The sequence below is a fragment of the Pongo pygmaeus genome, chromosome 20, assembly GCF_028885625.2.
Source record: "Pongo pygmaeus isolate AG05252 chromosome 20, NHGRI_mPonPyg2-v2.0_pri, whole genome shotgun sequence".
In the NCBI taxonomy this organism is placed as follows: Eukaryota; Metazoa; Chordata; class Mammalia; order Primates; family Hominidae; genus Pongo; species Pongo pygmaeus.
The window spans coordinates 49,492,281-49,518,756 of NC_072393.2; the positions used below are offsets into that span (position 1 = coordinate 49,492,281).

The following is a 26,476-nucleotide window of genomic DNA, read 5'->3' on the forward strand; positions in this document are numbered from 1 at the left end:
ATATTCGTTCGGTTCCAGGTCATTAATATCTTGAGGGACTTTTGAGTGGGTGCCTGGTTACCAGAACAACACTTTATCCCGTTAAAGTTCATCCAGAAATTTCATAAGCATTTTATCAGGAATGTTTCTCTCTTTCCAGGAAGAAATCTTAAAAAAAAAAAAAAAAAAAAAGATAATTTTGCATTCTCTCTTGAATAATCAGATGGGGGATTATCCATCTTCTGTTGGGGTGTGAACCTCTGAAAAGAGCTTTTGTTCGTTTACACCAAGGACCTGGGGCTGAGAAACTGTAGTCTCAAGTAATGAGCTGTCAGAAAGTCTGCTCTTTGTAATCATAGCAGTAGTGAGAATAGGACATCCCACTCTCATCTGGAGGATCTATGTCACTTTGTGACATCAGAGCAGCCTTGATTTCCAGCGTAGGGGCAGAGCTTTTTTTTTTTTTTTTTTTTAATTTTTAAAATTTTTTGTAGAAACAGGGGTCTTGCTATGTTGCCCAGGCTGGTCTCCAGCTCCTGGCCTCAAATGGTCCTCCCACCTGGGCCTCCCAAAATGCTGGGATTACAGGTATGAACCACTGAATTATCCTGTCCCACAGCTTCTGAGGAGGGGTTTCCTGCAACAACATTTATCTTAATTCTGGAGTTTCCAGGGAATGGTCCCTGGAGCTATTTTCAGAGCAGCCCCTGTGTGAATGCCTTTACACAGAGAAGGCCTGCTTTTCCCTAAGCCTATCAAATTGCTTCATTAAAATTTTATGTGTTCCGCTGGGTGCGGTGGCTCATGCCTGTAATCCCAGCACTTTGGGAGGCTGAGGCGGGCGGATCACGACGTCAGGAATTCGAGACCAGCCTGACCGACATGCTGAAACCCCATCTCTACTAAAAATACAAAAATTAGTTGGGCGTGGTGGTGCGCACCTGTTATCCCAGCTACTCAGGAGGCTGAAGCAGGAGAATTGCTTGAACTCAGGAGGTGGAGGTTGCAGTGAGCTGAGATCGTGCCACTGCATTCCAGCCTGGGTGACAGAGAGAGACCCCATCTCAAAAAAAAAAAAAAAAAAAACCATATGGCTGAGATCATGCACAGGCACTTTGAGCACTTTGGGAGGCTGAGTGGGCAGATCACTTGAGGTCAAGAGTCTGAGACAGCCTGGCCAACATGGTAAAACCCCATCTCTACTGGAAAACAAAACAAAACAACAACAACAAAAAAATTAGCTGGGCGTGGTGGGGCACGCCTGTAGACCCAGCTACTTGGGAAGCTGAGGCATGAGAATCACTTGAACCCAAGAGGCAGAGGTTGCAGAGTTTGCAGTGATCCAAGATTGTGCCTCTGCAACATAGCAAAACCCCGTCTGGGCAACAGAGCGAGAGTGTCTAAAAAAAAAGGCCAGGCGCGGTGGCTCACCCCTGTAATCCCAGCACTTTGGGAGGCCGAGGCGGGCAGATCACGAGGTCAGGAGATCGAGACCATCCTGGCTAACATGGTGAAACCCCGTCTCTACTAAAAAAAATACAAAAAATTAGCCAGGCATGAGGCATGGTGGCAGACGCCTGTAGTCCCAGCTACTGGTGAGGCTGAGGCAGGAGAATGGCGTGAACCTGGGAGGCGGAGCTTGCAGTGAGCCGGGATCCTGCCACTGCACTCCAGCCTGGGCGACAGAGCGAGACTCCGTCTCAAAAAAATAAAAAATAAAAATAAATAAAATTCCAGGCATGAGGTCTCATGCATGCCTAACTCAAGCTAGACAAAGCTGAGGACCCAGAGGTGACTCAGTCTGGCTGGTAGGGGAGACAGGTAGGGACAGCAGGTCTGAGACACAGGGAGGTGTAGGGATTTGGGGAACTCAGGGGAGGGAGGAACCAGGGAAAGGAAGACCCTCAGGCACTCCTTACTGAGAGGGTCCCCCAAATAAGAACTTCTCGCCCCTGGCACCCTTTCCCGTTGTTTTTGCAGAATTTCTAGACCATTTATCTGTCCTTTGAAGACACATCCTAGGCGGGGTTTGTAGGCTCAGCTGTGAGATGTTCTAAGAGTTAGACTTGGCTTCACCCTTCTCAGTTGTAGGACCTTGGGCTGAAAACTTATCTTCTTCTGGGTTCCAGTTTTCTTATCTACAAAATGAGGTTGAAAATAGTTCAATAGCCTGCCATAGCACAGGCTCTCAATGGGAATGGCCCATCATTATTTTGTCACTATCCTTGACTCCTTCCTACCCTTGTCACCTCCACCCACTTCCAGGCCCTGCTGAGTTAACCTCTCTTTTTTCTTTTTTTTTTTTGAGATGGAGTCTTGCTCTGTCGCCCAGGCTAGAGTGCAGTGGTGCAATCTCAGCTCACTGCAACCTCTGCCTCCCGGGTTCAAGAGATTCTCCTGCCCCAGCCTCCCAAGTAGCTGGGATTACAGGTGCACACCACCACACCCACCTAATTTTTGTATTTTTAGTAAAGATGGGGTTTCACCATGTTGGCCAGGCTGGTCTGGAACTCCTGACCCCAAGTAATCCACCTGCCTCAGCCTCCCAAAGTGCTGGGATTACAGGGGCAAGCCACCGTGCCCAGCCAGATTTAACCTATCTTAACCAGGTCACTTTTCCGTTATCACACCCTCTGCCCCATTCAAGGGGCAGCAAAGCATAAATGCAAATTGCCTGGACTGCAGGGCCAGGCTGAGGGATTCAAATCCTGGCTCTGATACTTCCTGGCTGGGATGACCTTCTCCTCCACACTTCATTTTCCTCCTCTGTACAAGGATGATAGTAGCACCTCCTCTTAAAACGTTGCTATGGGGATTAAATAAATTAATGCACATAAAGACAGTTTCCAGTGTATAATAAGTGCTAGCAATTAATACTGTAATTAATATATAACAATACCCTCACTGGTCTTCTGGCTTCTAATCTGCCTTCTTAAAATCATGGTCCTTGAAAATAGCTGTGGCCCTAGAGGCTGGGCGCGGTGGCTCACACCTGAAATCCCAGCACCATGGGAGGCCGAAGTGGGCAGATCACCTGAGGTCAGGAGTTTGAGACCAGCCTGGCCAACATGGTGAAACTCCATCTTTACTAAAAATACAAAAAAAAAAAAAATTAGCCAGGCGTGGTGGCGGGCGCCTGTAATCCCAGCTACTCAGGACGCTGAAGCAGGAGAATCACTTGAACCTGGGAGGTGGAGGTTGCAGTAGGCTGATATCTCGCCACTGCACACCAGCCTGGGTAACAGAGCGAGACTCCGTACAAAAAAAGAAAGGGGTGGGCACAGTGGCTCACCCCTGTAATCCCAGCACTTTGGGAGGCCGAGACGGGTGGATCACGAGGTCAGGAGATCGAGACCAGCCTGGCCAACTTGGTAAAACCTTGTCTCTACTAAAAATACAAAAATTAGCTGGGCATTGTGGTGAGCACCTGTAATCCCAGCTACTTGGGAGGCTGAAGCAGGAGAATCGCTTGAACTCGGGAGGCAGAGGTTGCAGTGAGCCAAGATTGCGCCACTGCACTCTAGCCTGGGGGACACAGCGAGACTCCATCTCAAAAAAGAAAGAGAGAGAGAGACAGAAGTGTCACTCCAAACTAATACAATGTGTGGAGCTCATTTAGATCTTGAGTCGAGCAAATCAAGTGTAATAAAAAGATATTTATGAGATATGATGTTTGACATTTAGCTTCAGAATCATTTGGGAAGAGTGGATGGGGGGTAAATCAAACGATACTGGTCATGAGTGAATAATTATTTAAAAAAAAAATTTTTTTAAAGATATGCGGTATCGCTGTTGCGCAGGCTGGAATGCAGTAACACAATCATAGCTCATTGCAGACATGAACTCCTGGGTGAGTCCCCACTCCCTATCCCCGTGAAATAGCTGGGACTACAGGCTGCCATTAAACCAGACTTTTTTTTTTTTTTTTTTTTTTAAGATGGGGAGGTGTCTCACTATGTTGCCCAGGCTGGGATTTTCGTTTCTTTGGGTTTTTGGTTTTTTTTGTTTTTTTTGAGACGGAGTCTCACTCTGTTGCCCAGGCTGGAGTGCAGTGGCTTGATCTCGGCTCACTGCAACCTCTGCCTCCCAGGTTCAAGCCATCCTCCCACCTCAGCCTCCGGAGTAGCTGAGATTACAAGCGTGTGTCACCATGCCCGACTAATTTTTGTATTTTTAGTAGAGACAGGTTTTCACCATGTTGGCCAGGCTGGTCTCGAACTCCTGACCTCAAGTGATCCGTCCACCTCCCCCTCCCAAAGTGCTGGGATTACAGGATTAAGCCACCGTGCCTGGCCCCAGTCTGGTTTGGAAATCCTGGGCTCAAGTGATTCGCCCGCCTCTGCCTCCCAGAGTGCTGGGATTACAGGCATGAGACAGGGAGGCCGGCCTAGGCACTTTCTATTCTAAACACTTTCCATTGATTATCATATTTAATCCTAAAAACGCTCCATTTTATAGATGAGGAAATAGGCCTAGAAAGAGAGCTAGAAAGGGTCACAGGGCTAGAAAGTGGCACAGCCGTATTCCAAACCAGTTACCCAGGCAATCTGGCTCCAGAGTCCAAATAACCCCGCCAAACAACTCCCAGGGATCGCCAGACCTTTCGGGTTATCGGACTGGAGACCCACCCATGCAGAGGACTTTTATGGGCATTTCCTGGTCCTTTCTGCACCAGGCAGGAAGGTGCACCGCCACTGCTCGGGAAGAATGCCAAGCTGCATGCCACCTCAGGCCTGGCACGAGGAGCATGGGCCAGGGCACCTCGGGACCACCCAGGCTTCCGAGGGGGAAGGTAGATGGGGGCGTGGCTGAGAATCTTGAATCACCCAATAGCGAGGTGTGCCAAGGCGCTGTGCAAATAATGTGCCTTTTATTGGGCACTGGCTCTCTATGAGCCCGGAGTCCTGCCCCCGCCCTCTCTCGAAGAACTGGCCAGACTTTTTGCAAACGCCTTGAAGGGTAGAATTAGCAGCGAGCTCTTGAAACTGCCTCTGGAGATGGAACCCAGCGGAATTCTCGAAAAGAAGAGGGACATTAAAAAGAGGGGTGCATGCACTGATTTCCAAGCGCAGTTTGTCCACGTTAGTCTTGCACGTGCTTGACTCCAGTCAGCCACCGTAGGCCCCGCCACCGGCGGTGCGCTTTCTGTTGATACGGTAGCTTCGCGCTTGCTCACGAACTTGCTTGCCTGGCTGGCGCACCCAGCTCCTCCTTCCATTCCTTCTTCTCCCTCCGCAGCCTCTGCCAGCCGGCACTGCGCATGCTTTCTGACGCCCGCTTTGGTCCAGCGTGGGAGGAGGGGATGGAAATGAGGTTGGGCCGAGCAGCTCTCGCGCGCTCCCTTCCCTGCCCTCCCGCGACGCCGAACGCGCGCCGGGCGGTGCAGCTCCGCCGGTCCGAGGGCAGTGCAGCAACAGCGGCAGCGGCTGCGGCCGTGGCCGCGGCGGGAGGAGCCCGAAGCCCCGCCCCCGGGGAGGGGCCGTCCTGCAGGTGAGGGGGCCAGGGGTTCGGGCGCGGATATTGGCTTGCAGGCTGAATGCCAGACTCACCCCGAGGGAGATCGGTTGTGGTCCGGACGCCTAGATTCTGGAGATTCTGGAGGGACTGTGCATTGGTGCCAGAACCTCGGGAGGGTGCATCGGTGCCTGAATGTCTGATTCCAAGGGGTGCATTGAATCCTTTACACTTGGGACTCTGAGGGAAAAGTCCATTAGGGGTCTCTGGACCGCGACACATGGCAGGTTCCTTCCGTATCTTCCTCCAGGTCCCCCCTCTATCCTCCTCGGCCCCATCCAAGCCAGGGATGAAATTTAACGGCAAGAAGGACGCAGTTGACGCGGCGTCAATGAACTGAGACTAAGTCAAAAGCCGGGTAAAGCTAGGTCTTCGACGTGAAGCCCCGCCCGCTGTGCCCATAGGCCCCTCCCCTGGGACGGTGATGAAAGACCTGCCCACTCCGCTCGAAGGCCCCCGCCCCCTGGGTCTAGTTTCAGAACAAGACTTTTTTTCTACAGCTCCGCCCATTCCAGGACTGCAAGGTCTGGTGGGGAAGGTCCCGCCCACTCTGCGCATAGGCCCCGCCGGCTCCGCGCTTAAGACGGCCGCTGAGTTAGTTGTGGAGACCCCGCCCACTCTGCTCAAAGACTCCAACCCTGGGTTTAGATAGCGAAGGGACTGCCTCTGGCTTGAATTTGCATAGCCCCGCTCACTGTGCTCTTAGGCTCCGCCTCCCGCTAAGCCTGCCCTCGCCTTAGCATCCCATACTTATACAGACCTTGCTCCTAAACAGTGTGATCCCTCATTTTAGGCCCTCCAACCCTATCCCCATCAGCCTGGTTAATCACCGGCGTCACCCCCGCCCCGCGCCCTGCCCCTAGGTTCCTGTGCCAGCAAGATGCTGGAGCGAGGCGCGGAGTCCGCGGCCGGGGCCACCGATCCTAGTCCCACTGGCAAGGAACCGGTGACCAAAGAAGGTGAGAGTGCCCCGCCTGTGAGTAGGGAGCATTCTCCAGGAATGGGGGCCAAAATAATCACATTCTGGGGGAATCTCAGGGTGAAAGTTTGAGGGCCCCAGGGTGATGACTATTTGGGATCTCCAAAACAAAACTGCCACGTTCTGGGAAATCCTCCCATTTGGCTCAGAGAGAGCCTCTGACCATTTGCTAGGGCTCAGGAAATAACAAAAGGGATGGGGCAGGGATGACATGCGGGATATCAGGGTGATCACTGGGAAGATACTAGAAACGGATACCTTGGTAACTTTGAGGAAGCCTTAGTAGCTTTGGGGATCCGGGAAAGTAACCCTTTGGAGTCCCTCAGAATGACGCCTGGGGGGAGGGGGGAGCAGAAACATGCAATTTGGGGAGTCTCAATGTGATGCTTGAGGTGCCCAGGTACACTTGGAGGAGCCCCTCGAATATCAAAGTCGTGGCTGAGCCTGGCCTAGGCCCAGGGCGTTGGCTGCTTCCTGGAGCCCACCAGGCCTCCTGTCCCCCAGCTCCCCACCAGGGCCCACCGCAGAAGCCCAGCCAGTCAGCTCCAGGGCCCACCGCGTCCGCGGGCTCGCCTCGCCGGCGGCCCCCACCCCAGCGCCCGCACCGCTGCCCCGACTGTGACAAGGCCTTCTCGTACCCGTCCAAGCTGGCCACGCACCGCTTAGCACACGGAGGCGCCCGACCCCACCCATGCCCAGACTGCCCCAAGGCCTTCTCCTACCCGTCCAAGCTGGCAGCCCACCGCCTCACGCACAGCGGAGCCCGCCCGCACCCGTGCCCACACTGCCCGAAGGCCTTTGGCCACCGCTCCAAGCTGGCGGCTCACCTCTGGACCCACGCACCCACCCGCCCCTACCCGTGCCCCGACTGCCCCAAGTCCTTCTGCTACCCTTCCAAGCTGGCGGCCCACCGCCACACGCACCACGCCACCGACGCCCGCCCCTATCCTTGCCCTCATTGCCCCAAGGCTTTCTCATTTCCCTCCAAGCTGGCCGCCCATCGCCTATGTCACGACCCCCCAACCGCGCCCGGCAGCCAGGCGGCTACCCGGCACCGATGCTCCAGCTGCGGCCAAGCCTTTGGCCAGAGACGCTTACTGCTCCTTCATCAACGCAGCCACCACCAGGTGGAGCACAAGGGGGAGAGAGACTGAGCCCTCCCTTGGCTCACTGTCCCCCTCTGCCGCCAGCCCTCGCCAGTAAGAGGTGGGATTTGTAAGACCGACTGTATGAGCTCGCCTCTTCCAGATAGCTGGCAGAGGGCAGGGCAAGGGATTGGCCATTTATACTGGGCTGGAGCTCAGAAGCCCAAGGAACTCTTTGCTCCCCTGCTTTGGGGAGATCTCAAACCATGGACGTGGAGCTGTGGTTTGACAGCGCTGGCTCTGCTTCTCCCCACACACTTACATGGCAAAGGTAAAAAGTCTGCTACTATCGTGGGTTGATGAGGATTGTGGGCAAACAGGCTCTCTTGTTAAAAGTTTAAACTGGTGTCTCCACTTTGGCCATATGACGGTATCTAAGAAATTGAAAATACATACATGCTTGTCTCAACTCTTCCACTTGTAGGAATTTATTCTATAAACTCATGCATGTGAAAAAAAGCATAGTGTATAAGGGTGTTCACCGCAGTGCGACTGTTGTGGCCAAAGACTGGAAGCAACTCAAGTGCCCAAGAACAGGGGACCGCCTATTGAATTACAGCCATGGAATGGAATAGGTAGCCATAGGAAAAAAGGAAGCACTACATATACTGATGTGGAAAGATCTCCCACACACTACGTGATAAGAGCAAGAACAAAGGGTATACCACTGACCATTTAAAGACATTCAAAAGCCCAAGCTTCAGGCTGGGTGTGGTGGCTCACGCCTATAATCCCAGCACTTTGGATAGCTTGAGGCCAGTTCAAGAGCAGTCTGGGCAACATAGGGAGATGCCATCTCTACCAAAAAAAAAAAAGCTGGGTGTGGTGGCATGTACCTGTAGTCCCAGCTACTCGGGAGGCTGAGGAAGGTGGAACACTTGAGCTGGCAGGTCAAGGCTGCCGTGAGCTGTGATCGTGCCACTGCCTTCCAGTCTGGGTGACAGAGCAAGATCCCATCTCAAAAAGAAAAAGAAAAAAAGCCCAAGATTCAGACCCATCCCTGACCGACTTCTTACAAGTTGCCAGGCCTTGGACAAGCTTTGTCACTCCTCTGGATTCAGATGCCTTTGTTGTAAAATGGGTGGGTTATAAGGCATTTGTAAGGGGCAAGCAACACCTCAGGCAAAGTCAGTTCCCCTTTTGGAGCCTGTTTCTCCCATTATAAAATAAGGATGAACAAGCTAACATTGGAATGTTCTTCATTCCACAAATATTAAGCACCTCCTGTGTGCTGGTCCCTGCATGGGGTGTTGGGGACACAGGATTGAAGACAGACCTTGTCTAGTGAGGAAAGTGAACACTAATTTTAAAAAGCAGCAGCAGACCAGGCAGAGTGGCTCAGGCCTGTAATCCCAACACTTTGGGAGGCTGAGGCAGGCGGATCACTTGAGGTCAAGAGTTCAAAACCAGCCTGGTCAGCATGGCGAAACTCTGTCTCTACTAAAAATACAAAAACTAGCTGGACGTGGTGGCGTGCACCTGTAATCCCAGCTACTTGGGAGGCTGAGGTATGAGAATCGCTTGGACCTGGGAGGCGGAGGTTGCAGTGAGCCAAGGTTGCACCACTGCACTCCAGCCTGGGCGACAGAGAGCCTGCCTCAAAAAAAAAAAAAAAAAAAAGCAGCAGCAGCCAAGTCATTCATTCATTCATGTGTGTATATATGTAGAGACAGGGTCTATGTTGCCCAGGCTAGTCTGAACTTCTGGACTCCCACTTTGGCCTCCCAAAGTGCTAGGATTACAGGCATGAACCACCATGCCCGGCCCCAAGTCCATTTAGAAGAACAAGTAGGAGAGCCTTGGCTCCCCACCCCCTCAACCCAGATACAAGAATTATTACAAAGCTGTGCAGTAATGAAATTGGTGGTGGTGGCTTGAAAACGGGCCAGTGGAAGACAATTGAGAGCTCAGAAACAGACCTGTGCTTATGCTGACATATGACAAACTGGAACTGTAGGCCTGGGAGTCGCAACCTTTTTCTATAAAGGGCCAAAGAGTACAGATGTCCCCTGACTTAACAATGGTTTGATTTCAGGATTCTCCAACTTTATGATGGGTTCTTCTGGATGTAGCACCATTGTAAGTCAAGGGGCATTTTTTTTTTGGTTTTGTTTTGTTTTTGAGACAGGGTCTTGCTCTGTTGTCCAGGCTGGAGTGCAGTGGCACGATCGCAGCTCATTGCCTTGAACTCCTGGGCGCAAGTGATCCTCCTACCTCAGCCTCCCAAGTAGCTGGGACTACAGGCAAGCACCACCACACCTGGCTTATTTTTGAGATGGAGTCTTGCTTTGTTGCCCAGGCTGGAATGCAGTGGCATGATCGCCGCTCACTGCAACCTCTGCCTCCCGGGCTCAAGCTTCTCCTACCTTAGCCTCCTGAGTAGCTGGGATTTCAGGTATGCGCCACCATGCCCAGTTAATTTTTGTATTTTTAGTAGAGATGGGGTTTCACCATGTTGGCCAGGCTGGTCTCAAACTCCTGACCTCAAGTGGTCCACCTGCCTTGGCCTCCCAAAGTGCTGGAATTACAGACGTGAGCCACTGCACCCAGCCCCCAGCTAAATTTTTTTTGTAAATTTTTTTGTAGAGATGGGGTCTCACTATGTTGCCCAGGCTGGTCTCAATCTCCTAGCCTCAAGTGATCCTCCTGTCTTGGCCTCCCAGTGTCCTGGGATTCCAGGTGTGGGCCACCAAGCCCAGCTGCATCTGTTATATGTTTAAGTTTTGCAGGCCATACAGTGTGTTCCACAACTATTCCACTCTGCCACTGTAGCAGGAAAGCAGCCACACACATTACAATACATAAATGAATGAGCATGGCTGTGTTCCAATAAACACTTACCAAAACACTAGGTAGGCTGGATTTTGCCTATGGGCTATAGTTTGTTGAGCCTTGACATGGATGAGTGGAGGATGGACAGACTAATCATAAATAAGGCTAAGAGACATAGGGAAAAATTAAGTTGAATCCCCTGGTGTGTAGAAGAATGATCCCCCAAAGATATCCACATTTGAATCCCCAGAACCTGTATGTTAGCTTGCATGTAGCAAAAGGGACACTGCAGATGTGATTGAGATGGGTAAGTTATCCTGATTATTCAGATAGGCCCAATATAATCACAAAGGTCCTTATATGGGAAAGAAGGATGCAGGAGACAGAGAGAGGTGATCATGGAAGCAAACATTCGAGTGATGAAAGGCCCCAAGTCAAGGAATTTTGCCTACAAAGGGCAAGGAAATAAATTCCTCCTTAGAGCCTCCAGAAGGATTGCAGCCCTGCTGACACTTGATTTTAGCCCAATAAGGCTGATTTTGGAATACTGACCTCCAGAACTATAATAAAATTAACTTGTGTAGTTTAAAACCACTAAGCTTATGGCAATTTGTTACAGCAACAATGGGAAACTACTGCAGATCCCTACCTCACACCATATGCAAAAACAAGTTTCTAGGAGTTTAAGATCTAAATCTGAAGAGAAAAACTCAAAAATATTTACATGGAAATAAGAATTATCTTAGTAACTCCAGAAGTAGAGACAGTATCCTTAAGAGACAAGAGTGCAAATCATAGATGAAAAGATGGGTAAATGTGACCATAAACGAATGTAAAGTTATGACTAGGATGGATGAGATATAGTATTTTAAGAGTGTGTACCTGGCATATCCTATTATATAGTGGAGGTTAGGAAAGACCTTGTTGAGGATGTAATGTTTGAGCTGAGATCTGAAAGTTGTGGTGGAAGGAGTGAGAGAGTAGAAAGTGTCCATAGACTGGATAAAGAAAATGTGGTACATATACACCACGGAATACTATGCAGCCATAAAATGGAATGAGATCACATCTTTTGCAGGGACACGGATGGAGCTGGAAGCCATTATCCTCAGCAAACTAACGCAGGAACAGAAAATCAAACACTGCATGTTTTCACTTATAAGTGGGAGGTGAATGATGAGAACACATGGACACGGCCGGGCATGGTGCCTCACACCTGTAATCCCAGCACTTTGGGAGGTGGAGGCAGGCATTTCACCTGAGGTCAGTTCAAAACCAGCCTGGCCAACATGGCAAAACCCCCTCTCTACTAAAAATACAAAAATTAGCTGGGCATGGTGGCAAACGCCTGTAATCCCAGCTACTCGGGAGGCTGAGGCACAAGAATCCCTTGAACCCAGGAGGCAGAGGTTGCAGTGAGTCAAGATCATGCCACTGCACTCCAGCCTGGACGACAGAGTGAGACTCTGTCTCAGAAAAAAAAAAGAACACATCAGGGGAACAACACACGCTGGGGCCTGTGGGGGGCGGCGGTGGGGGGAGGCTAGGAAGAGCATCAGGAAGTATACCTAATGGACGCTGGGCTTAATACCCAGGTGATGGGATGATCTGTGCAGCAAACCACCATGGCATACCACCATGGCATACATTTACCTATAAAACAAAACAGCACATCCTGCACATCCTGCACGTGTACCCCCGAACTTAAAATAAAAGTAGGAGAAAAGAAAGTGTCCAGCATAAGGGCTAGGACCGAGCAGGCTGCTGTACTGCACTCTACTCAGTAAGGCATTTCGGGGAAGGTTTTGGGAGGGGTAAGGGTTCTACTCTGTCCTTCCAACCCAGCAGTGCTGCTTGTATCCACGTTTATGCAGAGAACTGTCCGGAAGAGTTTCTCCAAAGCAACCACACCAGCAGCAAAGTTTCAAAGACACATACTCATTTGAGAGGGCGTTGATCTGGTCCAACCTTACTTTTACAGATGGGGGAAATGAGGCCAGGAAAGATGAGATTTATCGGCAACCAAACCACAGGGCAGTACCTGAGTCTAGGTGGATCCTAGGTCTCTTGATAGCCTGACACCCACCCAGCTGTTCTTTGAACACATAATGCTCACTCCTGCCTCAGGGCCTTTTCACTTGCTTTTCCTCTGCCTGGAAGGGCTCTCTCAGATACTCCTTACTTCTCCCAGGTCCCTGCAGAGGGGTAAGTCCTCCAGGAGGCCATCCCCAATCATCCTATCTAAACTACCAGGACCCTGCCATTGCTCTGTCACTCACGATGCTCTATTTTCCTTGCTCTCATAGCATTTCCCACTGTCCAAGGTTGCATTGCACATGCACCATCTCTCTCCCCCTGTACAATGTCAGGCCAATGAGATCAGGGACTACTGTTTTTTTCATACTGTCTTCCCAGTGTCCCCCACATGGTGGCTGTGGTAGGCAGAGTAATGGCCTCCCAAAGATGTTCACATCCCGGCTGGGCACAGTGGCTCACGCCTGTAATCCAGCACTTTGAATGGCTGAGGCGGGTGGGTCACCTGAAGTCAGGAGTTCGAGACCTGCCTGGCCAATATGGCAAAACCCCGTCTCTACTAAAAATACAAAAATTAGCTGTGCATGATGGCAGGCGCCTGGAATCCCAGGTACTCGGGAGGCTAAGGCAGAGAATTGCTTGAACCCGGGAGGCAGAGGTTGCAGTGAGCCAAGAACACGCCACTGCACTCCAGCCTGGGTGATAGAGCAAGACTCCGTCTCAAAAACAAAAAAACAGGGAGATTATCCCAAATGATCTAGGTAGGCTTAATGTAATCACAAAGATCTCTTGTTGCCCAGGCTGAAGTACAATGGCATGATCTCAGCTCACTGCAACCTCTGCCTCCCAGGTTCAAGCGATTCTCCTGCCTCAGCGTCCCGCGTAGCTGGGATTACAGGCATGTGCCACCACGTCCGGCTCATTTTGTATTTTTAGTAGAGATGGAGTTTCTCCATGTTGGTCAGGCTGGTCTCAAACTCCCAACCTCAGGTGATCCACCCGCCTCGGCCTCCCAAAGTGCTGGGATTACAGGCATGAGCCACTGCGCCTGGCCTACAATAACAAAGATCTTTACATGTGGAAGTATGGAACAGAAGAGTCAAGATCAGGGTGATGGGATGTGAGAAGGACTCGACAGGCCATTGCAGGCCTGGAATATAGAAGGGGAATGGAATGTGGGTGGCTTCTAGAAGCTGGAAAAGACAAGAAAGCAGATTCTCCCCTCAAGCCTCCAGAAGGAACGCAGCCCTGCCTACCTTGATTTTTAGCCCAAGGATACCCATTTTGGACTTCAGACCTCCATAGAAATCATAAATTTCTATTATTTTAAGCCACTGAGTTTGTGATAATTTGTTACAGCAGTAGTACAAAACTAACATGGTGAGTTATTGGTAGGAGTGTGAATGAGCAAATGAATGAGTGAACATGAAGTCTAAAGCCACCCTTAGCTGGGCTGGGTGGCTCAACACCTGTAATCCCAGCACTTTAGGAGGCCAAGGCGGGAAGATTGCTTGAGGCCAGGAGTTCGAGGCCAGCCTGGGCAACATAGTGAGAGCCCATCTCTACAAAAAACAGAAAATTTATCAGGTGTGGTGGTACATGCCTATAGTCCCAGCTACTCAGGAGGCTGAAGCCGGAGGATTGCTTGAGCCCAGGAGGTCGAGGCTGGAGTGAGCAATGATTGCATCACTGCACTTCATCCTGGGCAACAGAGCAAGACCCTGTCTCTAATAATAATAATAATAATAATAAACCACCCTCATCTTAAAGATGTAAAAACAAAGGTCCAGAAAGAGACAGGAGTGAGACTGGTAGCCCTTGGTTGATGAGGCAAAAGTTGGGAAAGGGCTTGGAATGTCCAATAAAAGGTTACCCAAAGGTCAGATCTCAAACCTACCTCTGACCCTGGCCTCTGTCCTGCTCAAACCCCCTCCCAACCTTCCCACCCTCAGATTAAAGTCCAGGCTTCTCAGCCTGGAGTTCGCAGACCTTCAGGCCAGCCCTGTCCAAAAGACCTTTCTAGACTGATGCAAATGTTCTCTGTGCTGCCTAATACAGTAGCCACTGAACAACTGAAATGCATGGCCAATGTGACTATGGAAGTGAAGTTTACATTTCATTTCATTTCATTTTAATTAATTTAAATAGCCACCTGTACCCAGTGGTGATCACACTGGACAGCAGAGCTGCAAGGACTGTGCCTGGCTTTCTAAATCTGCCCCCAAAGCCTCTTCGCCAAAGGCAGCAATGCTCTTCTGCCTGCCTCAGGCTGCTTCCCACCTCCTGGCCCATGCTATGGCCTCTGGCTAGAGCACCATCCCATCCTCTGCCCCAATTCCCTCACAATCACCTCAATTCCCACTTAAATGTGGTGGAGCCTTGAAGGGGGTCCAGGGTTTGGGTAGGTTGCTTAAAATGTCCCTCCCTCCCATTCTACCTCCTAAATTAGGTGATGTAAAACCACGATGGTGACACTCATTATACAGCTACTTGTATAAAACCCTGGAGGAAAGGCACTATCCCTGGCCTGGTGACGCTGAGGCTTCAGGAGACAGACAAGCCTCATGGGTACCCAGGCCTCCAGCCACAAAGGGACAGCCAAGATACAGGTGTGGCTCGGAGGGCCAGAAAAAGTTGAGGGGCAGTGCTGAGGGTCAGATTCCCAGTTCTCTGCCTCTTGCCAACACAGGGATAAGGGGCCAAACAGAAGAGACAGAGTTCCTTCTCTACCAGATCTCTGACGGAGGTGCCCAGCATTCTTCCCCAGGTCCCAGGGAGCCTCTTAGAGTTTTGGGAGACTCCTGGGTGAGAATAGGAAGCTGCTCCAAACCAACTCATCTTTATTAAATGCATCGTGTGTGTGTGTGTGTGTGTGTGTGTGTGTAGCACATACTTCAGGCTTGCGGCACCACCCCATAGAGCTGGTGAGGAAGTAACTTCTGCTTCTCATTGCAACTGTAGATCCATCGGGGACGAACGAATGCCAAGGAGGGGTTGTCCATCAGGGCCTGCAGGGTGGGGTGGAGTCCATACGGGAATGTGTCATCGAGGGGAGGACGGAGGAAATGCAAAGGTGTGCCAGGGTCTCCCATTCTCTGCCTCTTTGGTACTCACCTCCTCAAAGCTGGGATCCCATTCCTGTGCTGTGATCACAAACTGAACCCGGTCGCTCATATAGTCCTCGAGCTCCCTGGCGGGAGAGAAAAGAGGTAGAAGCCATATCAGGGAATCAGCACTGACATCCTATTCCCCAGCCACTCTCAATGGCTGTCCCCACACTGTCCCCACCTATGCCCCCTCTAGGCTGCCTCTAGGCTCCATTCTTCCATGTATCCATCTTGCCACAGCCACAATGACCAGAGCTCCCACAGTGGCTAATCCTCAGGCCGTCCCTTTCAGAAGCAGGGGTAGGGGTAGGGATCCTCGCCATAGAGAAAAGGAAACTGAGGCGAGCAATGCACCCTGGGCTGCCAGCGGTGGGCAAGCTGGCATTCGGATTCCATGGCCTGTGCCCACCTGCTGGGCATGGCCCTTCTCCATCCTCCTGATGGTCTTCTTTCCCACACCCCCACTCCTCCCAGCAGGTCCCTGAGCCCTCCCTTGGACCCATCACCCCTTCCCCACCCCAGTCCCTGGAGACTCACCCATTGAAAGCTGTGACGTATCGGATGAGTTTCCGCCGCTCGTCCCCAGGGAACTCCCCGTAAAGAAAGAAGTGCTTGCCCTGGAAGAAATCTGCAGGGGAGAAGGGTGCTAAGATAAACATGAGGCGCCAGGAGTTCCCAGCCACCAGGAGTGACGAGGCTGACCCAGCAGCTGAGGAGAGGGCTGTCCACATGTGGGCAGGGATTGATGGCAGGCAGTGGCCCCTGCTCAGCGGCCCATCAGAGCCTTCTGGGGAGGTTGGTTGGTTGGTTGGTTGGTTTGCTTTAATGGTAGAAGATACAATGACTATTATTGTGATTTGTTTCTGACAGACAGGCTGGAGCCACTTACCTCTCTCTCTCTTTTTTTTAAGACAAGGACTCACTCTGTCGCCCAGGCTGGAGTGCAGTGGCACGATCTTGCCTCGCTGCAACCTCTGCCTCCTGGGCTCAAGTGATTCTCCCATCTCAGCCTCCCCAGTAGCTGGGACTACAGGCGCGTGCCACCACGCCAAACTAATTTTTAAACTTTTTGTAGAGAGACGGGGTATTGACATGTTGCTCAGGCTGGTCGCAAACTCTTGGGCTCGAGCAATCCTCCCACCTCAGCCTCCTGAGTAGCCAGGACTACTGAGTAGCACACCACCACGCTCGGCTAATTTTTAAAATCTTTTGTAAAGGCGGGGGCGGGGGGGTCTCACTAGGTTGCCTAGGCTGGTCTTGAACTCTTGGACTCAAGCAGTCCTCCCACCTCGGCCTCTCAAAGTACGGGGTAAGCCACTGCGCCTGGCCTGCCTGGAGCCACTTAATGAGCTTAGTCCAGGCTGAAAACGTCAGTATCTGCCACTTCTTCACCTTTGCTCTCCTTTCCAACCAGTGCCTTTCTTGTTCTGACCTTTGGGATGGCTCCTTTCCATTTTAAGGTGACTCTCTAGGCCATCAATTTGCTGATGCCACTTCCTGCCCATCACCCACGAGGAACTGGGTGGAAACGGCTCTTCTGGAAGCCCCAGAACCACACCTCTGCACAGCCCGTGACTGTCTTTCCTCTGCTCCCTTCATTCTGGAAGAAACTCTGCCTCCCTGCCCCTCATCCCACAACTCCCTGCAGAGTTTCCCCATTTCCTTTTGTTCTTATTCTTTTACACTGGAAATGCAAACACACAATGTGTGCAGACAGCATCCACGTCCAGAGTGATGGCTGATGTTAAAGCGAACACTGGTGTGCGCCCACCAAGGGCCTGACAGAGAGCAGTGCCCCTGTCACCTGGTGTGCCCGGCTTCACCCCAGACCAACAGAACGGCACCTGGGCAAGTGAAGCACTAGCATGAGGGTGGGGCCCTCACCCCTGACATGAAAAAAAGGAGGTCACACCTGGCACATGGCTGCGAGGGGAGTGGTCAGAACAAGGAATCTGGAGGGGAGAAAAAGGCAAGTCACAGAGAGGATGCTGAAAGGAAAGGAACAAGCCTAGCAGAACCTGAAGGTGCTGAGGCAGGGAGTGGGTTGAGGAAGGAGGGGAGGCAAGACACGGGGGCAGCAGTGACCCCAGGGCTGACCAGGGCAAGTCCCAGCTGAGAACTGAGAAGAGAAAATGCCGCTTCAGGAGGGATGGGGGGATTTCCCACCTGGGAGCTCAGGGACTGGCAGATCAGGAGGCTCCTGGTGTTCCTCGTTGTCTGTGTTCTCATCCGTGGAGCCTGCATACGGGTCTTCCCCATTCTCCTCCTGGCCAGGGGGCAGTCTGTGTTCCTTCTGCTCAGCCACCCTGGGGGTGCCAAGAGGAGTAGAGAGTGAGCATGCAGGGCAGCCTCCCTCACACCCAAGGCCAGGGACACCCCAACCCCCAGCCCTACCTCCTCAGCTCATCCTCTGTGTCCCCAGAATCTTCCGCCCCGTTGTCCTGTCCTTCTGCAAGTAGAAGCTCAGTCAATGCAAGGCTGCCTTGTCTCCTGGGAAGACTGGCAGCTCTCCCAGTATGGCACAGACCCAGGTATCTCATGCCCCCAGCCCCTCCTCCCTCTGATCCAGGAGTCCAGGCCCCAGCCCCTCCTCCCTCAGACCCAGAAGCCCAGGTCCCCAGCCCCTCCTCCCTCAGACCCAGGAGTCCAGGACCCAGCCCTTCCTCCCTCAGACACAGGAGTCCAGCCGCCAGCCCCTCCTCCCTCAGACCCAGGAGCCCAGGACCCAGCCCTTCCTCCCTCAGACACAAGAGTCCAGCCCCCAGCCCCTCCTCCCTCAGACCCAGGAGCCCAGGACCCAGCCCTTCCTCCCTCAGACACAGGAGTCCAGCCCCCAGCCCCTCCTCCCTCAGACCCAGGAGCCCAGGCCCCCACCCCCTCCTCCCTCAGACCCAGGAGTCCAGGTCCCCAGCCCCTCATCCCTCAGACTCAGGAGTCCAGGCCCCAGGCCCTCCTCCCTCAGACTCAGGAGCCCAGGCCCCAGCCCCTCCTCCCTCAGAGTCTGACCTGACTGTTCCCCCTCAATGTCTATATCTTCCTGGAGCACTGGTGAGGCTGCTTTGGTCTCTTCAGGGGTTGGGGGCTTCTGGGGTGAGCTGGGTCCAGCTGCCTGAGTGGGCTTGGTTTTGGTCTGGGGGCGCTAAAGAGGGATAGTGGGTGGGTGAGGAGGGCAGGAACAGTGTGGGTGTGATGGGGGGGTACCTGCAAGAGGCAGGAGTGGGAAGTTTGGGATGCCACAGCAGACTCATGTCATCCTCCCACTACACCCTCCCCCACTGGACAGGGGGTATCAGACCTTTTGAGGAAGCTTGGGGGCTTCATCTCCGCTGCCGCTGCTGTGAGAGGCCTCATCCTCCTCACTGCTGGAACCTGTCCCTGCCATGAGGTACCTAGGGGACAAATTGGGCCTCAGACAAACAGGCCCGAGGGAAGTGGGGAGGGCGTTCAGGAGGCAACAGCCACTGGCGTTTACTAAATACTCTCTCTAGTGGGCCTCATGGTCTTGCTCCCAGCCCATTCTCTCCCAGCTCAGGAAGGCCCCAGTGAACCCAGTCAGCCTGGCCAGCTGCCCTGCAGACCTGGGTACCCCCTTTCTTCCCCTCCCTCTTTTTTTTTTTTTTGAGACAGAGTCCATTCCGTCGCCAGGCTGGAGTGCAGTGGCCTGATCTCGGCTCACTGCAATCTCTGCCTCCAGGTTTGAGCAACTCCCCTGCCTCAGCCTCCCTAGTAGCTGGGATTACAGGTGCATACCACCACGCCCGGCCAACTTTTTGTATATTAGTAGAGACAGGGTTTCACCATGTTGGCCAGGATGGCCTCGATCTCCTGACCTCATGATCTGCCCCCGTCGGCCTCTGAAAGTGCTGGAATTACAGGCGTGAGCCACCACTCCTAGCTTTTTTTTTTTTTTTTTTGAGACAAGATCTCACTCTGTCACCCAGGATAGAGTGCAGTGGTGTGATCTTGGCTCACTGCAACCTCCACCTCCCAGGGTTTGAGCGATTCTCCTGCCTCAGCCTTCCCAGTAACTGGGATTACAGGCGTGTGCCACCACGCCTGGCTAATTTTGTGTTTTTTGTTTTGTTTTGTTTTTTAAGTACATACGAGGTTTCACCACGTTGACCAGGATGGTCTCAAACTCCTGACCTCGAGTGATCCACCCTCCTCAGCCTCCTAAGGTGCTGGGATTACAGGCATGAACCACAGCACCCAGCATTCCCCTCCCTCTTGGGGAAGAAATGTCTCAATTCAGAAAGGAACGAAAAATCAGAACTTTCCCCTTTAAGACTCAAAGTCAGTTTCTCATTAGGAAAATACCCACCATTTAAGGGGAAAATATCAAAGCAAACACATTTTAAAGACTACAACACTATAATCATGGTTCCTTAAGCCACTGACATTCCAGGAAAAGGATTTTCCTAGCTCTAACAACAGTAGCAGGTTGACACTTACATGGGACTTCCTACATGCCAGGTAGCACGTGACAAATACTGAGTCACTGAATCCTGAGGTAGGTGCTATTTTTGGCCCCATTTTACAGGTGAGGAGACTAAGGCACAGAGAGATTATTTAATCTGCCCTAAGCCACAGGGAAGGTATGCAGACGCAAATGAATGTATTAGTTCCATTTTTCTGAGACATACATGTTAAGACCCTTCTGCATTTAATTTGGTTGTTTTAAAGCTGGTGAGATGTTGTTTAGGTAAGTCACACCCATAAAACGGTGCCTACAGGAGATTCAGAGGATTTAAAATGTAGTAGTTCATTAATAGTCAATAGCAGGTTTACTTAACTTTTTCTTCAAAGTGCTCTATTCAAAGATTAAAAAAACCTAAATTTGTGCTTATTAGGTATGGAGAGGCATCCTCTTGGGGTCTTCCTTCTATAGTTGAATTTTTATTTTATTTTTATTTTTTGAGACAGAGTCTAGCTCTGTCCCCAGGCTGGAGTGCAGTGGCGTGATCTCGACTCACTTCAACCCCTGCCTCCCAGGTTCAAGGGATTCTCCTGCCTCAGCCTCCAGAGTAGCTGGGGCTACAGGTGTGCGCCACCACGCCCAGCTAATTTTTGTATTTTTTGATAGAGATGGGGTTTTACCATGTTGGCCAGGCTGGTTTCAAACTCCTGATGTCACGTGATCCGCCCACCTTGGCCTCCCAAAGTGCTGGGATTACAGGCGTGAGCCACTTCACTCAGCCGAATTTTTATTTTTGAGATAAGGTCTTGATTTGCTACCTAGACTGGAGTGCAGTGGTGCAATCATGGCTCATTGCAGCCTCAACCTCCTGGGCTCAAGTGATCCTACCACCTCAGCCTCCCAAGCAGCTAGGACTACAGGTATGTGCCACCACACCTGGATAATTTTTTTCACGTTTTGTAGGGATGGGGTCTCACTACGTTGCCCGTGTCATATAGTTAATTTTTTTTTTATTTTATAAATGGGTACAAACCAGAATTTTTAAAAATATAAAATGCTTTGTGAATTCTTTTTGTTAAGACCAGTTGCAAATTCAACACTGTTTTGTCTTTTTCCCTTTCTTTCATGCCCTCCTTAAGCTCCCCGAGGCAGATAATAACCCAAATCTGGTTCCTTCTGCCCCAAATATAGCACCAGCCCATCCCCTCTTCTGTTCCTGAGGCCCCAACCTACCCAGGGGTCCCCACCAGCAGCCTCCCCTTGACACTTCATGCCTCCCAACAGAGCCTGCCCCTGCCCCCAGCAAACCTTCTGTGACTCCCCTTTGCTCACAGAGGAGGCCCCTGGAGCCGGATGGGCTTCAGAATTTTGAATCTTTCAGATTTTAGAGAGGCAAATGGCTGGCGTACAGATTGTTACATAAACTCCCAGTAGGGCCTGGGGGAGCACCCCATGATCAAACCCACTAATATTTCTGCAGTTAAGACCATGACACACTTAAGGGGATAAAAAAAAAAGTCCACAAATAGCCTCACATTAGTTCAGGATGACTGCAGCGAAATGAGTTTGTGCTGAACCTAGAAAAAAACTTTCAGCTTCTAGAGATGTTTGGATTCCTGAATAACAGATGAGCGTTCTATGAAGCTGCATGGAGCCCAGTGTGTAGGCCGGGCTCCGGAAGCCCCTTCTGACCTGAGCCCACCCACCTCACAGCCTCACTATCCCTCAAGGCAAATTATTTCTCAAATATACCAAGTACAGCTAACTTCTGAACACACTCAGGCCACGGAGTACAATCCAGTCTCCCCTCCAATCCATGGGCCTCAGATCTGAGCCTGCCTTTGCTCAGTCCAAAGCCTTCTGTGGTTCCTACTGCTCCATTTTTCCTACCACTTCTTGCCCCCGTGTAAGCTCAGCCTCACCTACAACTCCAGGCAGACAACAGGCTGCCCTGACCTTGTCTCCTCTGCCCAGCATGTTCTCTGCCTCTGCTCAGCCTGAAAAACCTCTCCTGGACCTTGAAGACCCCTCGCTCTCTGCAGGCCACCCTGTGGGGCTTCCACTGCACTGTTACAACAATTCTGATCCCTCATCAAAGTGAGAAGCCTTCAAGGGCAGGGCTCGATGACTGGATCCTCAGCCTTGCACAGTCCAGCCTGGCACCAAGCAGGGGCTTCTGGGACTCATTTTGGTTTTTGGGTTTTTTTTTTTGTTGAGATGGAGTCTCGCTCTGTCACCCAGGCCAGAGTGCAGTGGCACGATTTTGGCTCCCAGGTTCAAGTGATTCTCCTGCCTCAGCCTTCCGAGTAGCTGGGATTACAGGCGTGCACCACCATGCCCAGCTAATTTTTGTGTTTTTAGTAGAGACGGGGTTTCATCATGTTGGCCAGGCTGGTCTCGAACTTCTGACCTCAAGTGATCCGCCTGTCTCAGCCTCCCAGAGTGCTGGGATTACAGGCGTGAGCCACTGCACCGGGATTCACTTTGAATGAATGAATATGGACCCTAGCACTTGTTCTCCCACCCCGAGTTTTTGCACAAACTACTCCTCCAGCCTTTTCTGATAAGCAGGCTTCACAGAGCCCTCTGTGACCTCCCAGGCAGGTCCTCCTTCCCTCGTCTGGAGTACCCCAGCCCCTGCCCCACTCCTCTCAGGAGTCTGCTGACTCTGGGCTGGGACCACCTGTGTTCTCCGCTGGCTGGCCCCAGTCTGACTCCCCTCCAGATCCCTGGCATTGCCCAGCACAGGATAAGGAGCAGGGTTAGTGTGTGTGGCCTCACCTCCGGGAGGGCAGCCGCCGACGCATGCGGTGACAGTCCAGCACCCACTCCTTACGCACGATGCGGCCTCCCAGGCCTAGGACCTGGCTGTACTTGGGGGTGTTGGCAAAGGCACAGCTGGTGGGGGGCAGAAGTGAGGATGACAGTTAGGTGTGATCTGAGGGGCAAAGGGGAATGAGACAGGGGAGACAGACAGAGAGAGAGAGAGAGAGACAGACAGACAGATCGTGAGATTGAGGTGGGAGAAACAACAAGAGGTTGGAGACCAAGGGAGAGATGCAAAAATCAGAGAGAAGACAAAGGCTACAGAGTGCAGGTGAGAAAGAAAGTGAGTGAGAGAGAGAGAAAGCATGCAGCATAGTAGACACAGAGAAAGCACAAGGTGGAGGAGACACAGGGAGCTGGGGGAGAAACTGCAGTGGTGCAGGGAGTGGGGCGCAAGCCTACATGAGGTGCGTGCTGTCCCGGGTCCAGTCTGGCCGATACTTGGCCCCAAGCTCTAGGGCCTTATCTCGCAGCTCGGAGCGGAAGGGGTTCTGGAAGCCACTCAGCACCACTACCACACCCTGAAGGATCTTCCCCAGCTCCTCTGGGCCAGCTCGGGGTCGTCTGGGCTCGGTGCCTTCTCCTCGGGATTTGCCTGTCACTGCCCCCTGTGCTGGGGCAGGGACTGGGGCTGTGGCTGGGGTACGAGTGGGAGCTGGCACTGGAGAAGATAAAGAGTAGATTCAGTTAGCACCACTGGGGCTCAACCCCCAGCCCCTCCTCCCTCAGACCCAGCAGTCCAGGCCCCAGCCCCTCCTCCCTCAGACCCAGCAATCCAGGCCCCAGCCCCTCCTCCCTCAGACCCAGGAGTTCAGGGCCCCAGCCCCTCCTCCCTCAGACCCAGGAGTCCAGGCCCCCAGCCCCTCCTCCCTCAGACCCAGGAGTTCAGGGCCCCAGCCCCTCCTCCCTCAGACCCAGGAGTCCAGGCCCCCAGCCCCTCCTCCCTCAGACCCAGGAGTCCAGGCCCCCAGCCCCTCCTCCCTCAGACCCAGGGGTCCAGAGCCAAACCTCTCCTCCCTCAGACCCAGGGGTCCAGGCCCCCAACCCCTCCTCTCTCAGACCCAGGGGTCCAGGCTCCCAGCCCCTCCTCCCTCAGACCCAGGGGTTCAGGCTCTCAGCCCCTCCTCCCTCAGATTCAGGAATCCAGGCCCCCAGCCCCTCCTCCCTCAGATCCAGGGGTCCAGGCCCCCAGCCCTTCCTCTCTCAGATTCAGGACAGCAGGCTCCAGCCCCTCTTCCCCTAGGACACAGGAGCACAGGCCCCTGTGGGAACAAGGGATCTAGTTAGCTCACATTTAGGTCTCTTGGGAACAGATGGCGACAGCTGGGCTGGTGGTTTGCTGGGGGTCTTCTTTTCTTCTTGGTTCAAATCCAACTTCCTCTTCCCTTTGGGAGACTCCTGGGGCTGAGGGGATGGGGATGGATTGAGGCCTCCAGCTTCTCTCCTCCTCCACCCCACCAAAGTCTGATGATTTCACCTTGGAGGTGCTGCCTACGGCCCTGGAGACTGGAGAGGCTGAGGAGGCAGCACTAGAAGCCTGGAGGGTAGCAGCTGCATAGCTGGGTCCTGCCGGGTCGCTGGCTGTGACTAAGAAGGGAGAAAGTGGATCCAGGATGAGAGGGCTGAGCCCCAAGACCCTTTCACTCCTATCTATGGGACACAGAGTATTGTTGCCAAAACCCACCCATGATCCAGGAGTCCCAGCTCCCAAACCTCTCATCCCTAAGGACACAAGAGGCCAGGCCCACCTTCCTCCACCCTGAGACCCAGGAGTCCAGGACTCCACTACCGTCCTCCCTCAGACCCAGGAATCTGAGCCCCAGCCCCCTCTACCCTCAGACCCACGAGTCTAGGTCTCAACCCTACTCACTCAGGACCCAGGTTGTCTGAGCTCACCTGGGGATGTCTTGTTGATCCGGCTGAAGAAGAGAGCCCCTGGCCTCAGAGAGTTGGCGCTCTCATCCTCCTCCTTCACACGGAACTGGCCAAGCTTGGTCAATGTCACCTTCTAAGGTCCCGCAAGGTCAGTATATAGGTGGGCTGCTGGCGGGTGGGGGTGGAGAGGCAGGGAGAAGGCCATGGGGAGTGATGGGTACAGCTTACCTGGGATGGGGCCTCTGCCTCATCTTTGTCTGGGGGGCTATGAAACCGTACAAAACTCAAGCCAAAGGGGGAGTCCTGGGAAAGGAGAGGTGAGAGTCAGGGAGTCTGGCCCAAGGACAGAGGCCAGGCCCCAAGACCCTTTTCACTCAGGGAAACCCCTTCCTGGCTCTTTCCCTCTCATGAACACCCATGTTGAAGGAGGAGCCCTGGTGATGGTGATGACAATTATAGGATTAAGCTGTTATGACTGAGCCCTAACTCTGAGTCTGGCTCCAAGCCCTTTTCACGCATTAGCTCTTTGAGCAATTGGCAGAGTCTACTGGGTGTCCCAGCAAATCCACTGCCCTATGCACAAACTCCTGCCTGTGGAATGGGAAGGAGTGCTGCATGCCACTTCCAGAACACAGAATTGTTCCAGGCTCTCTCCTCCTCTGCCAGCTGGATGCGGAGCCAGAAAATAGGAGAAGCCTGGGTCCCTGCATGACCTCATAAGGAGAAGCCAGCTGACAGGCTAAACACTCCCCAGGACAGTTACCTGGGCAAGAAGCACACCTTTAGTGTGTGGCATCATCACATACTCCAGTCTCACTGTTACCACAGCTTTTAGCATCCCTTAACCTACAGCAACCCTATAAGGATCAGGAAATGGAGGCCCAGAGAGCGTAAGTCACTTGCCCAAGATCACACAGCTAAAAAATGGTATAGCCAGGACGTGAACTCAGTAATCAGACTCCAGATCTCCTGATGTTAACTACTAGGCCCACTCTACTAGGCCACCTCTCTAACAAGTCAGTTCCCCTCCTCCGATTCCCCTCTGAGATGCTGCAGTTCACCCTTCCTAGATTCCCTCCGGGAGATGAAACTTCTCATTACAGGAAAGATCCCAAACCCATTTCAGGGAACGCAGGGACCCAGCCTCCCCATAATCCCATGGGACACCAGCTGTCTACTCCTCCTAGCCCTATGGGACTCAATATTGGCCCTTATTTCCCTCCTTGCCCAGGACCAAGGACTCTGCACCCTGGCTCCCACCCTAGGTACCTTGCTGTAGGGCTGGCTGCAAACAATTTTGACCCGGTCCCAGCGCTTCTCGGCGGCTGCCCGGACCAGCTTGTCAGGCCCAAACATGCGAACACGGTTGGGGTTTGAGCCACTGCGGCTCTCGGAAGGGGACATGAAAGATGAGGTGACCAGAAGGACCTGAGTGGGAGAAGCCACAGTGCATGAGAACCAGGACAGGTTGGCTTAGATGAGAGCTTCTAGGGGCTGGGGAAGAGGGCACAGGGCCCACATAGGGGACTGGGAGTCACTAGAATGTAGCTTGGGCCTACATGTCTCCAGACCCTTTGTTTCTAGGCCTTGAGTCAGTCCTGCCCTGACACAGGCCCCAGAGGGATCTTTTTATCCTCCAGATGTGAGCGACCCTTATCTAAATTCTCCCATGGAGTCTTCCATATCTGGCAATACAGCGGGCTACATGTCCTAAGGAACTTTCCCGGCAGAAAATATTCAGGAAACTGGCACAATATTCAAACACCTTTTGGAAATGCACACGTGAGTCAGTGGAAAGGCAAGGGGAATTACTAGAGGCTGGAAATGA

General features: G+C 52.5%; 2 protein-coding genes across 7 annotated transcripts in view; one reads left to right on the forward strand and one right to left on the reverse strand.

Annotated features, from left to right (window-relative positions):
• The first annotated feature begins 4,877 nt into the window (after nucleotides 1–4,877).
• On the forward strand, nucleotides 4,878–8,026 carry ZNF575 (zinc finger protein 575). 5 transcript variants are annotated; one of them, XM_063658027.1, is made up of 4 exons: nucleotides 4,937–5,115; nucleotides 5,744–5,851; nucleotides 6,287–6,452; nucleotides 6,977–8,026. In XM_063658027.1, the coding sequence occupies exons 3-4, from the start codon at nucleotides 6,374–6,376 to the stop codon at nucleotides 7,624–7,626; spliced, it is 729 nt and encodes a 242-aa protein (XP_063514097.1). In that variant the 5' UTR covers nucleotides 4,937–5,115; nucleotides 5,744–5,851; nucleotides 6,287–6,373; the 3' UTR covers nucleotides 7,627–8,026. The 5 variants fall into 5 exon arrangements, with proteins under 5 accessions (XP_054319427.1, XP_063514097.1, XP_063514096.1 ...); XM_063658026.1 differs by having other exon boundaries at nucleotides 4,938–5,115; nucleotides 6,357–6,452; XM_054463451.2 differs by lacking the exon at nucleotides 4,937–5,115 and adding an exon at nucleotides 5,138–5,469.
• A 7,220-nt stretch (nucleotides 8,027–15,246) lies between these two features.
• The window catches only part of XRCC1 (X-ray repair cross complementing 1), a 31,681-nt gene continuing 20,451 nt past the window's right edge, over nucleotides 15,247–26,476 (reverse strand). For both annotated transcript variants that reach the window (XM_054463454.2, XM_054463455.2), the window contains 14 exons: nucleotides 25,918–26,076; nucleotides 24,877–24,951; nucleotides 24,670–24,781; nucleotides 24,251–24,360; nucleotides 24,066–24,177; nucleotides 23,176–23,434; nucleotides 22,729–22,845; nucleotides 18,826–18,919; nucleotides 18,537–18,669; nucleotides 17,925–17,979; nucleotides 17,697–17,836; nucleotides 16,068–16,158; nucleotides 15,538–15,613; nucleotides 15,247–15,431 (listed from right to left, as the gene is read on the reverse strand). In XM_054463454.2, coding sequence (XP_054319429.2) covers nucleotides 15,318–15,431; nucleotides 15,538–15,613; nucleotides 16,068–16,158; nucleotides 17,697–17,836; nucleotides 17,925–17,979; nucleotides 18,537–18,669; nucleotides 18,826–18,919; nucleotides 22,729–22,845; nucleotides 23,176–23,434; nucleotides 24,066–24,177; nucleotides 24,251–24,360; nucleotides 24,670–24,781; nucleotides 24,877–24,951; nucleotides 25,918–26,076 — 1,647 coding nt within the window. In that variant the 3' untranslated portion in view covers nucleotides 15,247–15,317. The remainder of the gene's footprint in view (nucleotides 15,432–15,537; nucleotides 15,614–16,067; nucleotides 16,159–17,696; nucleotides 17,837–17,924; nucleotides 17,980–18,536; nucleotides 18,670–18,825; nucleotides 18,920–22,728; nucleotides 22,846–23,175; nucleotides 23,435–24,065; nucleotides 24,178–24,250; nucleotides 24,361–24,669; nucleotides 24,782–24,876; nucleotides 24,952–25,917; nucleotides 26,077–26,476) is intronic.